Source organism: Aphelocoma coerulescens, chromosome 13, assembly GCF_041296385.1.
Source record: "Aphelocoma coerulescens isolate FSJ_1873_10779 chromosome 13, UR_Acoe_1.0, whole genome shotgun sequence".
Classification (NCBI taxonomy): Eukaryota; Metazoa; Chordata; class Aves; order Passeriformes; family Corvidae; genus Aphelocoma; species Aphelocoma coerulescens.
The window spans coordinates 6,481,949-6,495,772 of record NC_091027.1 but is presented as its reverse complement, the minus strand read 5'-3'; the positions used below and the strand labels follow the sequence as shown (position 1 = coordinate 6,495,772).

General features: G+C 54.7%; 1 protein-coding gene across 1 annotated transcript; it reads right to left on the bottom strand.

Annotated features, from left to right (window-relative positions):
* Positions 1 to 4,336: 4,336 nt before the first annotated feature.
* On the bottom strand, positions 4,337 to 13,606 carry SPARC (secreted protein acidic and cysteine rich). The gene is made up of 10 exons (XM_069028978.1): positions 13,469 to 13,606; positions 7,545 to 7,613; positions 7,299 to 7,349; positions 7,072 to 7,156; positions 6,539 to 6,660; positions 6,237 to 6,357; positions 5,918 to 6,051; positions 5,602 to 5,750; positions 4,865 to 5,013; positions 4,337 to 4,668 (listed from the first exon to the last, which is right to left on the bottom strand). Exons 2-10 carry the CDS (start codon positions 7,599 to 7,601, stop codon positions 4,640 to 4,642), a joined length of 897 nt encoding a protein of 298 aa, XP_068885079.1. The 5' UTR covers positions 7,602 to 7,613; positions 13,469 to 13,606; the 3' UTR covers positions 4,337 to 4,639.
* Positions 13,607 to 13,824: the final 218 nt, after the last annotated feature.

Here is a 13,824-nt window from a genome sequence, read left to right as displayed (position 1 = left end):
TGGATGAAGCATACAGAGGGAAAATCGATCAGAATCGTCTTAAAGGGATTTGCCTGGAGACCAGAGGTACAAAAGGATGAGTGCAAAGGGTAAGGAAGAGCCTCCCATTCAGTCATGAGGTTCAGAGTGGACCCCCTGGCCAAACAGCCTCAGACTTGATCAACTGCTTTATGTCTAAGGGATTTAGCAAATGGGACGGGATGGGATGGGATGGGATGAAATGGGATGGGATGGGATGGGATGGGATGGGATGGGATGGGATGGGATGGGATGGGATGGGATGGGATGCGATGGGATGCGATGGGATGCGATGGGATGCGATGGGATGCGATGGGATGCGATGGGATGCGATGGGATAGCCAAGCGTGGTGGGGACGTAGCCCTAAAGGGACCAGGGCTCTGAGCCGCTCCGCTGCGAAGGGCAGAGCCCTCGGCTGAGGGATGCGGGAGCGGGTCCCTCCTCCCGCCCGGCGCCCGAACAGCCCCGGGACAACCTGCCCGCCCCACCCCGCTCCGGCAGAGCCTCCCCGCTCCATCCCCGGACACATCGCTCCCCCCGCTGGCCGCTCCGCGCCGCTGCCGCTGCTGGGGATGGAGCAGGAGGAGGAGGAGGAAGAAGAAGAGGACGCGCCTCTCGCAGTTTCGGGGGGCAGAGGGGTGCTCGCTTCCTTCCTCTCTGCCCTCCTTCCAGGCCGGCCGCAGGGAGATGCGTCCCTGGAAGTGTTTCCCCCGGTGTTGTCTCTTTGCTGGAGGTTGGGCAAGATTTTACTGAATTTGTCCATCTTTGAAATGCGTAAGAGATTTTAAGACAAAAGGATGCTCCGCAGGGATATGGGCAGTTTGGAAGCTGCGCCACAAGCCGGAGCAGGGCAGAGGGGTGGAGGTGATCCTGGCACTGGGCAGACCCACGATGAGATCCCCCCTCAGCAGCAATTCTGGGTGTGCTTGAACTGCTGTGAGAGAGACCCGTGTGTGAGATTCCCACTGGGATAAGTCCATCAACCCCACCACCCTGCGTACCTGAACACAGGTCAAAGCCCTCAGTTATATGGTTCAATCTTCCTTTACAGGGCTGATTTTAGCTGAGGAGACTTGAACCTGGGTGAAATACCAGCATGGAGCCTGAGGGAATGACATGAAGCCGTGTCAGGGGAGGCTTAGGTTGGATGTTATTGAATATCCAGAGGTTGTTGGGCACTGGGAGGGGCTCCCCAGGGGAGTGTCACAGCACCAAGCCTGACAGAGCTCAAGAAGCATTTGGACAAGCCTCTCAGACACATGGTATAATTCTTGGGGTTGTCCTGTGCAGGCCCAGGAGTTGGACTCGGTGATCTTTGTGGGTCCCTTCCAACTCAGAATTTTCTGTGATTCCACGATTCTCTGCTGTAGGATGAGTTTAATTCCATGGGTTTCCAGTGTCACTGTTAGCTAGAGTAGAAGCAGCTCCAGGTGCAGCCACACCTTGCAGACAGTAAGGCTCTGAGTCCAGGCTGTCTCCAGGTGTGTGGCTGGAGTAGTCACAGTGATCCCTGGCTTGTCACCTTTTTCATCACCTGTATTTTGTACCTTTAATCCACAAATCTTAATGCAGTATTCATGCCACAGTTTGTTTCTCTTACAAAAGTAAGGGTCAGGAAAACAGACAGGACAGCACGAATCTCTACAGAAATCTTTGTCTGTCCCATCTTTCCTCTCTTGAGTGCAGGACATGGCTCAGTGAGTAACTGCACCAAAATGAACCATCTCTGCAGATGCAGTGTAGCACTCGGGTTAGGCTGATGCTGCCTTTGGATCCAAATCTCTCTGTTATTTTTCTATTTCCTTTTTTTTTGGGTTTGCAAACTGTGTCCTCAGTCAGCACTAACCACAGGGAGAATTTCCACTCGGAAAGTACAGGCGAGTTTCATTACTGCTGTACAGGCACGGGAAGGCTCAATTTCGGCTCTAACAGGGAAAGGGCTGTTCTGTTCCACCCTTGCTGACTGTCTAGGTCTGAAAGCTCAATGAGGCCAGCTTATTCCTCAAGTCCTGACATAACCCCTTGTATGGCATTTGCCCCAAGGCAGTGAAATTCCAGCCACTTGATACTTCAGGCTGTGACCTTCTAAGGGTTAAGAGAGCCCCAGCTTCAACCTCTCCTGAGCTCATTCTGATGCTCAGTTAAAGCCAGGGCAGCTGCACGTTGTTATAGCACTGGGCTGGCTCCTTTGGGCTCTGCCAGACTGCTGGGACATGAGTATTGTCCCATGGGATGGGACATGGCCCTGGAGATGGATCACCTTCCAGAGCTGCGATAACCAGCTCTCCTGGTGCAGCCTGCTGGCTTTCCTGAGCTTGCTGGGACTTAGAGCTGACTCCTGCACTGAAGGCAGGGGAGAGGAAGGTTGGAAAGCCTTCTCTTGCACAGGAAGCTCCCGTGCCTGTCCGGCAGCGCTGGCAGAGGGCTGAGCTGGAAAGAATGCAGCTGCATCTCGGCGGGGGAGTGGAATGAGGGTTTCTGGCTGAGAGGGAGTGACTGGAAAGCAGGCTTGCACAGGATGGCTGATCTTCTCCAGCCCCTGCCTGTCTTCCTGTCCTCTCTCCTGCCCAAACCTTCTTGCAGCAACTCTCCAGGCCTGAAGGTGGGTTACATCCAGCTGGCTCTTGCAGGGGTCATGGGCGGTGGTGCCCCTCTCTGTGTCAGGTCTGCCAGCTCGCAGAGGCTGCTCCCGCGGTAGGGAGACACTCACTGTGTCTCCGTTGAGAACCCCCCTTTGGCTAACAGCCCTGGGAAGCAGTGTGGCCAGGTGGAATGGGTGCTGTGCTTCAAGGCAGGGGTAGAAAACCCTCACCTGGCTGCTCTGGGCAACAGCTTTCCCACTGGGGTGAAACACCTTGGCAATGCACTGCAGAGTGACTGTCTCCTGTGGGATCTGCCCAGGGCTCTGTAGCTGGGAGTGCCCCTGTGCAGGATCTGACCTGACAGCTCCACTGGGAGCGCAGCACATCCCACAGGGGCTGTCAACAGGGACCTCACAGCTGAGCCAGAGCTCTTGCAACTTGGCTATTTTTAGCCCATGCAAATGGGGGTGTTTATTTTCCTACTGTTGTGCCTTTTTGCCTTTCCCAGAGATCTTATTGCTGATGAAAGCAAGGGCCTGAGAGCCACATGAGTGTCTGTGCTGGCTGCTGCAGTGACCCCATCTCCACCCACATGCTACTCATCCGATATTCCCCAAGCCCTTTGCAGTGATGGGCTGGAATGGGCAGAAGCACCTCAGCTTACCTTGGACCAGAACCTTTTCTGGGGCTGGGAGACCTGTGGTAACAACTTGAACCCAGGAGGTTGGTGTTGAGGGGGCAACCCCCCTCACCAGGATGGGATGAAACAGAGGAACTTTGCAGGCTGGTTTATTGTCAGTGTTTCAAATCAATATTTTTTATTACAGAGACTCATGAGGTTGCTCACACTGTGGCAGGAGTTTAATAATATAAGGCACGGGGAACATTCAGAGGTAAAAAAAGAGTTCTCAGCCTGTGAGATTTAACCATCACTTTGCTCCTGTCAGGACCCTCTCTTATAAAGCAAAATCCAAATACCTTTTCCCTTCCATCCTTTGCGTCCCTTAAATCCACAAGAGGAAAAAAATATTACAGCCTTTCCCTCAAGCATGTGGCAAATGTGCCACTTTCTGGGCAGAAACATTCCTTCCAAGTGTGACACGGCTTCCCTGGGAGAGCAGGGCTGGAATTTAAGCACAGCCAAGGCAGAGGGGTGAGCAGTGCTTAAGGGCACTGTGATCTGGGGAGAGCCAAGAGCTTTATCTCACCTACAGCTGAATCACAAGGTCAAGGTGAGCCACACACACCCCATCTAGCACAGAAAACACGACAGCAGCGTGGTCATTGAGTGATGGTGAAGCATGTAGCACTTCCAAACCTTTATTATTGAAGACGATTTTACAGGATGGGAATAATTTCATCTTACTTATTTGAAATTCTGTGCACTTCCCTATTCACTTGTTCGTTTTCTCTCTCTCTCTTTTTTTTTTTTTTTTTTGTGCCCAATAACTGCTAAATTCAAGCCCTGGGAATGGGAAGGAAAAATTTTAAAAAAAAGGGAAAACAAAATCCTACCACTCTGTCTTTCTCACCCCTCTCCATCCTTCCTACCACGAGCTGGGTGGCCACAATGTCACCTGCAGCTGCTCTGCTTGACAACCCAATCCTCCTACATCCTCTGGCTCTGCCTTCCCTCACTGGCATCTGTGACTGGGCCGGTGAATCAGCTGAGAGGGTTTTGTGTCTGACATGTCCAGGAACGTGCTGTTAGGGAGAAGTTAGGAGAAGCTGATCCGAGATCGATGCCAAGGTGGAGCGGATATTTAGCACAGGAACAGTCAGCGGTAAAGACACTTCAGAGAGAGAAAAGGCTGGTAACAGCATGTGGAAACAGCTGGGTGAGTAATCTAGTGGTAATAGATAAGGCTATGAAGGAGGACTGTTATTTCTCTTAGCACCGTTACTACATATGTTTAGACCTATATTAGCACCTTGTTCCCAGGGGAAAAACAAAACAAAACAAAAGCAATTTGAAAACCAAAGGAAGTGGGAAGGTTAAAACATGACAAAGTTGGCAGCAGAGCAGGAAGGAGAGCCTTTAGATCACAAGATCCTTGTCTATGTCCTCTGTGGAAGGAAAAGAGAGAGACAAAGTCAGGAGGTGGATGGTGCCAGGGTCCCACTGTTCCTGCACCCTCCCCACTCCCCCCTGCTTTCCCTCACCCAGGGCAGGCTGTAATGCATTGCTTCAGCCAGAGTGGGGGTTCTGGGGGTGCTCTTCAGTCTCCCCTCCACCCCCATTCCTACCCTCCTCAGCACTTACGCTCCTTGATGCCAAAGCAGCTGGCCCACTCCTCCAGGGCGATGTACTTGTCGTTGTCCAGGTCGCAGGCCTCGAAGAAGCGAGTGGTGCAGTGCTCCATGGGGATCAGGGGGGCACGGAGCGGGGCCAGCTCGGTGTGGGACAGGTACCTGCCGAGGTGACCACATGGTCGCAGGAGGGCAGATGCTCGCCCCAGCTCTCTGGTTTGGCTGCTGTCCCAGTGCCCTCCCAGTATCAGCCACTAAGTGTCACCAGGGTCAAGACTGGTGTCTGCCTTTGCAGCTGGCTGTGCTGGTCATGAAATAGCCACCAGCTGGGGGTCCCTGCCAGCTGCCCTCAGCCCACAGGCCCACGTGTGTGATCATTCTCATGCCCATCTCCAGCCCAGAGCTAAGCCAGCAGCTGCTATCTCAGCTGCTGCAGTTATCCCGGGGCCTTTGGACTAAGATATTTTAGGGGACTGTCATAGAACAGTAAATCTGAGAAGAGAGAAACTCCACACCCAAGGGAGGTGGGAGCACCTGGGGCTGGGGGAGGCCTGCAGAAGAGCTGTTTGCAGAAGGCAAAGGTGCCTCTACCCCAGCCTGGTTTGCCACAACCTCTGCAAGATATGACTCTGCCACCAGCCACCCACTTGTGTCACATCTCCAGCCTGCCTTGGCACCTTCTACTGCCGAATCACCCTGGTCCTTGGGCAAGAAATGGTGGGGTCTCCATCCTGCTCTGCTGGCACTCACCCATCAATGGGGTGCTGGTCCAGCTGCCCGAACTGCCAGTGCACGGGGAAGATGTACATGTTGTAGTTCTTCTCAAAGTCCCGGGCCAGGAGCTCCACGGTGTGGTCACCAGCCTCCAGGCGCTTCTCATTCTCATGGATCTTCTTCACCTGCCATGGGAGAGGCCGGGGAGACCTTGTCAGCAGGGAAATGGGGTGCAAGGGGTGACCTTGGGAGGGACTTTACAGGGATCCCACAGGTCATTGTGGACAGGCTCCCTGTCTATGCTGGCTCCATTGCAGGGGTGAGCTCCCAGACTGCCTCCCCTGTCCCTCACCTTGAGCTTCTGCTTCTCGGTCAGCAGGTTGTTGTCCTCGTCGCGCTCGTACAGGGTGATCAGCACGTTCTTGAGCCAGTCCCGCATGCGCAGGGGGAACTCGGTGAGCTCTGTGTCCAGGCAGGCAGGGATGACTGCAAGTCATACACAGTGGTCAGTGCAGCATCTGGACATGCAGCTCCACACCCTGGACATGCAGCCCCAGTACCCTCCCACCTCAGCCCCGAGCCTGCCAGGACCTTTGCTCTCCCTCAGACTGTGAACATGGGGGCTGTGCCCAGTTAGGGGTCCCGTTGTCTGAGGGTTTGGCCCCACTTACATTTGCAAGGCCCAATGTAGTCCAGGTGCAGCTTATGTCCCTTCTTGGTTCCCTCCAAGGTGCACTTGGTGGCAAAGAAATGGCAGGAGGAGTCGTAGGTCTTGTTGTCAGTGCCGCAGACCTGCACAGGAAGGGCAGATGCTGCATGAGAGGCAGGGAGAGTCTCCAAGCGAGATGTTTGACTTGTTTCCTGGGGTGGGCAATGGCTCCTTCTTCACCAGCCATCCTGACTCTGTCTCCATCTGGCAAAGCCCATGTGGGTCCCTCCCTGCCCTGGACCACCCAGCAGCTGCTGCCCTCACCTTCTCGAAGACGCCGGCGGTGGCAGGGCAGCTGGAGGGGTCCTGGCACACACACATGGGCAAGTTGTTGTCATCCACCTCGCACACCTTGCCGTGCTTGCAGTGGTGGTTCTGGCAGGGGTCTGCAGCAGGAGGGGAGCAAAGTCAGAGCCAGCCACATCCTCACCTCCCATGAGATGCTCAGCACACCTCAGCACAGAGGGAAGACAGAGACTTCGCCAGGGACAGCCCCCAGCATCTATTCTCACACCAGGAAGATGTGAAGGTTTCCAGAAGTCCATGCTAGCCCTCGAGCTAATCCTGGACTCCTTTCTTTAGCCGTTCTTCTGTTGCAAAAAATGGGCTTACAGAGAGCCCAGGGCTGGAAGAGGCCATGTGCCTCTTTTGCTTTAAATGTGCATCCAGGCTGGCATTGTCCTTGTGCTACAGCCCTTCCCAAAGGAGTCCCTCAGTGTTTGGGGTGGCTTAAACTCCCCCACACAGGGAGGGGATGGTGTCCCTGCCAGCAGGAGGGCAGGGGAAGAGGGACTTACTCTCTGCAACAATCTCCTCTACATCCTCCGTGGGTTCCTCGAACTCTCCCACCTCCACCTGGACGGGATTAGCCCCCACAGGCTCCTGCAAAAGAGGTTGGTGTTTCTGCTGTGGGTGCACACAGAGCACAGCCCCAGCTCCTGGGGGGCAGAGCAGCTCCCCCTTGGCTCTCCCCAGAGCTGTGGTGCTGAGGGAGTGGGTGAGGAGGAGGGACAGAACCACCTACCTCTGTGGTGGGATCTTCGATGACCTCTGTCTCATCGGGCAGAGCCTCCTGCTGCAGGGGAAAAGACCCGTGAGTGGGGGTCCTTGGGGCAGTCCCAAGGGGGGTGACCCACTGGAATGGGCAGTAGGGCCACCCTCAAGTTGCCCCTCATCCCTGAGTACTTTATTTGTTATAAAAGAAAATCCCCATCGGCTACTCCAGATGGACAACCCCGACAGCAGAGGCTCTGCTGTCTCCTGCTCTTACCGGCGCTGCCAGGGCTTTGCCTGCCAGGCAGAGAAGGAAGAAAATCCAGGCCCTCATCTTTCAGCAGACCTTGAATAAAGCAGAGGAAAAGGAGGGATGAGGAAGGAGGCCACTGTGTGTCACTGGGCTCCAGGCTGAGCACTCAGACACTTCGAGAAGGGCGTTCTCTCCATTTCCTGCCTTGTCTGTTCAGCATTACAGACCCACATGCAGGCTTTTCTAGCCAAAACCTTGGGCCAAATCGTGTTTCCAAGATAAATTAATTTGATTTTGCAAAATGAGACAGTGGGGTTTAGATGTCTGTTGCTCTCCTGGATGCCTTTAGGAAAATCACAATCAAATTGGCTCTTTCCTTCTCTGGAGGCTTTTTGTTTTACCAATCACCCCATATTTTTCATGTTAGAAATCCCCTGATATGAGTGCCAGGTACAAGGAATGAAGCTCTATCATCTTATTTGTCGATCAGAGGAAAAATGGAAGTGGAGGAAGGAAAGAGATAACAGAGAGACAACGAGACAGAGCACTTGACAATTAAATCCTTTAGAAAACCTCTTCCCCTATGGACGCAGATGTCCCTAGGGATATCAAAGACTGACATGTATGGGTGTCTACTATTGTTTTTCCCTTTCCTGCTCAGACCTGAGAGTCCCCAGACTGGGTTTGAGGGACCCAGGACACTTGGGGGTTGTGTCCTGCTGGGAGACGAGCTCCAGAAGGATGAGCCCTTTGCACCTTCCCAGTCTGGGCTGTTGCAGAGCCTCCGTAGGACGAGGCAGCCCAGCTAACACCGGCTGTGATGTGAGCCAGGAGGAGAGCGCAGCTGGTGACATCCCCCTGGCCTTGTCCCCCCCGGTTCCTGTTTGGCAGGGACGAGCCCCTCTGTGTGCGGGCGGAGAGGAGCTCAGCTGGCCGCTTAATATGCCGGTGGCATCCCGCTGCTGACAGCGAGGGCTGCCCGCTCCCTTCCGCCCCGGGGACAGTGGAACTCCGCCGTTCTCTCTCGTGCCAGCGAGGGGACCTGTCCCCCTGCCAAGTGTCCCTTCCGCCTGCGCTCCTCCGCTCCACCTGCGCGGCCGGGCCAGCACAGCCCGCCCTGGCGCCAGCAAAGGGAGGGATTTGCTGGGACAGAAAGTGTTGGACAAGGTTTCTTCTTCTCTCCCAGGATATCTGGTGTCACTGCATCCTTTCCTTTCCATGCACAGCAGCTCTCTGGGTGTAAAACCACACCAAACCTGTGCTGCCAAGACGCCAGCCGGGCTGGGCTCTGCTTTCGAACTTAGCATGGTTTGGCCACTCAGAGAAAATCCTCTTTCCAATCTCAGGACCTCACCCAGCCCCCAGTGGGGTGTCTGTGCAAAATAGGGGTGAGGGAATGGACGGCAGCTTCCTTGGGATGTCAGAGGGCTAGGAGGGGGTGCTGGGGATGGCTGCTGTGGTGGCATGAAGGACCTGTGGCAGAGGAGCTGTGGGGAGGGGGTGATGAGCCCTTTTGCTCTATCAAGGCTGCAGCTGAGCAGCTCCCTCCTCTCCTGCTTGGTATGAGCTGTCCCTTCCCCTGGTCTTGATTTGTTCTGGAGGCTTCTGTGAGCTCTGCCAGCATTTGCCAGCAGAGATCACTGGTTCTTCACTCCTGGAAGGGTTGTTTGGGGAGGGAGGTGGAAAAGTACTGGTGATTCTGGCCATCTCCCCCCTTGCTGGTATCCCCTGACTTGTAAAGGCTCCTCCTGGGCTTCTCCCAAGGGGCTTGTTTACTTTGGAAGATGCTCTGAGGTTCAGTGATGCTCATTGGGCAGTGCCCAGCCTGGAGAAGAGGGCAGTGCATGCACATGTGGAAGGCGGCACTAACAAGAACCCAACCCCACACCAAAGCCATCTTAGATCATTTCCCCAAGCTTTAAAAAAGCCTTGAATTTCAAAGTCTGGACATGCAGTAAGCTGGGGTCGAGGAATTACATGTTTGCTAGGAGCCAGCAGACAGCTGGAGCTGCCAGTGTTGTGTTTGGAGGAAGAAGGAGCATGAAAAAGTCTGAGCAAACAAGTTCTGCAGAGCTGTTGTGTGCCTTAGATGGTAAAACAAATTTATTATAAAACAACAACCTTTTTGACGCAAAGCCTGTGCAGCGAGGACATTGCAGTGTCTGTGAGCCCCTGGCTGGCTTGCAAATGGTCATTCCTGAATGCCTGGTGGTCAAAAGTCCTGAAATAACAGCTCAGGAGCCTTGCACACGGAGTTGCTCCATCGGGATAACGTGGTCCGTGGTGCAAGTCTCCCTCCTTGTGGAGCAGCCATGGTTCTGCTATCCAAGAGGATGCTCTTTGGAGCAGGCAGCTGGGCCGCACCACGAGCTCAGCATCCATCCCCCTGGAGGGACTTGGGAGGATCCCTGAGGGGCTCTGCACTGGGAGTGGCTGGCACTGCTTTGTGAGCCCCATGGAGGGCAGAGGGCAGCAAGGGGAGTGCAGCCAAGGGGTCATTTTGGACAGAAGAAAACAGGGAAAAAGATTTTAGCAAGCAGGGACTTACGTCCTTCTGCATCCTAAAGGAATCAACAGACACTAGCACTTCGCAGGATGCTGGAAACCAGCACAGAAAGGGCTGCTGAGTATAGAATGAGAGAAGCTCCATGGTCACCACCCTCTCCTCAGGCCTGCCCTCCTGAATGCTGTGAATTGAGGAGACAACAGGGCACGCATGAGCTGCAGGACCCATGGGCTGTGCAGCCTTTTTGATACCTGACCCCACTTGCATCCTACATGGGGCTTTCAGCTCCCAGTCACTCTATAAACAGGGTCTGGGGGCTCCCACAAACCCCTCTCAGTGGTTCACCTTTCCAGGATGGCCCTCAGCACCAGCTGTTCACTGCATACCCCAAAGAAGAAGACCACAGGGTGTAGAGAGGTCTGAGGCTGACCCTCAGCACCTCCATAAACTCAAAGCAAGCTGCTCTGGGCAACTCTTTGCCACGCTCCCCCCAAGCTTGTGGCACCATCAGGTTTCTCCTGATGGGGAAAATACCCCGCAGTGATGCACAGAGGAGAATCTGTGCCACTGGGCCTGTGGGTCCCTCATGGGAACCCCAGCCTGGGGTCCTTTGTGGGTCGGGGGAGGACACTGACGAGGCGGGCGCAGCTTCCAGGAGAGGCTCCATGGATGGTGGGAAGCGGTCCATGTGGCGCTGGCCCTGTCCAGGGTTGCGTAAGCCCTTTGGGGTGCCACGTTAGCGTGGGGAGGAGTCTCTGCCTGGCCACTTTGACAGCTCCTCCCCGAGGCCACCGGGCTCACCCCAGCTGCCACCCCTGCTAACCCCGGGTGAGGGGCTCCGCTGCCTCCTCCCACTGCAGCCGTGGAGGCCGGAATGGGCAATGGCTGGGCAAAACCCTCCCATGCCTCAGCTCCTGCCTGCAGCCCAGCCTGGCAGCAGGGTCTCCTGCACCCACCCTCCTTCTGCTCACGGCTTGTCCAAGCCTCTGGAGGAGCTGACATTCCCCCACCTCACACGGAGTGTAAAGGCAAGACTGGCCCAGAAAAAGACTCTGCCAAAGCCCACTGGGGCCACAGTTTTCAAGGTGCAGATGGGTGACCAAGTGTGACCCCCATAGAGGCACAATGCCAGGGCTGGGTCCCCACTGCCTGGCCCTGACCTCCCTATGCAAGCAAGACCCTCTGAGCTTTGCTCAGCAGCCACTCCCAGGCTAAAATTCCGTTTGAAGCTGGAGCTGTTTGCGTGAGTCTCCATAAAGCTCCCTGCTGAACAGGTCCCTGCATGTTCAGTGCTGGCTCACCCAGATGTGCTGCAGCTGCCCTGGGTGCCTGGGGAGCAGGGCAGGGGAGTGGGCAGAAGCCAGCCTGGCTCCTGCCACCTGCACAGACCCCTCTCACACAGTGTGCAGGCTCAGAAAGCCATGCAAGGTTTAGATGGAAGTGCAATTCCCTTTAGCTCACACACACATTTACACACTCCAAGTAAAACGCGGCGGGGAAGAGATCTACCTACTCTATGTGCCCATGCAGAGTCAGTAGAGGCACGGCTACACCCCAACACTGTGTGAACCCATTCCCTGTGCTGGGGGCTGAGCAGCTCTGATTGAACTAGGAAATGTTCCAGATCTTACAGGGCTTATTGATACAACGGCAAGAGCCCATCACAGCTGGGTGCTGAAGCTGCCATAGTTTCTCCAGGTTGCAGACTGAATCTATACTGGAAAACAATCCAATTAGTACGAAGAAAAGTGCTTGGATGAGCCGGGGTCTGCAGGCAGCGGCTCATGGATGAGCTCTGTGCAGACAGGTGAGACAGAATTTTGCTGTCCTGCCTGAGCTTTTTCTTTTGTGTGGGCTGGACCTAAGGCAGTGTCAAAAGTAGCCCGGATATTTTAGTGCCAAGTGCCGGAGGTCGCTCCGGCTCCCGGGGGATGTAACCAGCTGATCCCGCACAGCTCCACAAAGGAGGGAGAGAATAAACTGTCCGATAAATGTTCTGCAAAAATGCAAACCATCTCCAAAGCATTCCCTGGACTTGCCCTGCCACAGGCGCTCCAGCGATAACAGCCCTGGCATCCTTCGGACCAGAGGACCCAGAAAAGGTTTCCATGGGAGCCGACATTCCTCTGGGGCTGAGTCATGGAAGAGCAGAGTGTTGTAGAAGGAGGGGCTTGAAAAAAACTTCGAAAAGTTTATTTCTGCTCTTCCCCCTCCCAACACCTCCCGCACCTCTGCTCCTGCCTATGTGGCAGACAATGGCTTGGCTTTTGCTGCTGGCGCAGGATGCAACAGCCTTTCATTTTCACTTGAAAGTCGCCTGATCCACCCTAACAAACGGCTGCAATTAACTTTTGTCCTTTTGGAGGGATGCTGAGTTTTTGGGCTGTTTCAAGTTGGTCCTCTCTGAGGACTCGGGAGTACCGGTGACATTCCCGGTACGCCCGATTTCTCTCCAACTTGAAACTTTTGCCTTTCGGTTTGGGTGGGAATTCAGCCCCCAAACGGTTAAATTTCCTTGTTTTTGGCTGGATGCAACAGAGTGGAGCTTTCTTAGAGAAGGGACACAAAGAGCAGTTAGACTGTCACGTCACCAGGCCGGGAAGGACAGCGGCTGCCTTTAAAGGAAGCAAGCCCTTGTCTCTTCTGTATGGACCTAAAATTGTGCCTGACCGAACCCCAGTCCCTAAAACTTAAAAAAACACCCCAGAAGAGCTTTGCTCCTCCTCTCCTGCAGTCTCCGTCTCCCTAACAGTCGATCAGCTGGAGTTCGGCAAGCCAGGGCAGCAGACTTGAAAGGCTTTCAAAGTTTGCTTGGAACAAAAAGCCGAGTGTCTTTTTTTTTTTTTTTTTTTTTTTTTTCCCCCCCACAGGAAGAATAAGACCGGCTGCACTGAAAAAATAAAACCGCTGAGATGAAGTCGACAGCTCTTTTGTTCTTCATGTGGATACTCTGGTGAGTAAAACATCACCTGCCAACGCACCTCAGGCTGGGACTAGTGGGGACTGTTCGTAACTAGATCTGATTTTCTCTGCAGGCTGGTTGTGCCCAGACCGTGGTCTCTCGGATCTCGCTAAGGAACTACCCACCAGCTGAAAGCCCAGAGGGGAAAAAGGGAGGAGAGAGAAGAATGAGGGCGGGTTAAACCTTTGCAGTCAGATGCCAGCATTAAAGCTCTGGCAGCGAAATTGAGTAAGAGACAGTTTAGAAGTGGAAATGCTGCGGAGAAGAGAAAGGGGTGAAGTCAGGAGGAGTTTCTAAACGCTCTGCTTGGGGTGGAGAGCGTCCAGCTCCCCATCCCGAGTGATGCATTGCGAGCACTGGACACGCTCCCCGGGCTGGGAGAGCGGGTCCCTGGCCAGGGTCCCCCACGAGTCGGGCTGTGGGGACCCCCGTGTCGGGAGGAAAAGCACAGCAAAGGCAAACGCGAATCTCGGGCCATACCTCGCAGTCCCGGCAGCACGGCTGAGGGAACTTCAGGCTCTTGGACAGGCTGGAGAAATCTGTGGGTTTTAGAAGGAGGCAGGAGGAAGCCAAAGGGTGGGCTGGGTTTCCCGCTGCCTCTCCCCCTCCTCCTCCTCGCTATCTTTCCAAATCCGTCTCTTCCTCTCCCCCTCTAAGTGGGCAGTCCCTGCTGAGGCACAGCCTGGCTCCAAAGGATAGACCAGAGAAATCAAGCCGGAGATCAAGGGGTCCCTCGCAGGGACAGAGCAGCCCCCAGCGCAGCCCTCCCAGCAGAGTCACTGTCACAGCAGCTCCCTGCTCTGCTGCCATGAGTTTTCAGTTCTCTGTCCCTCTCG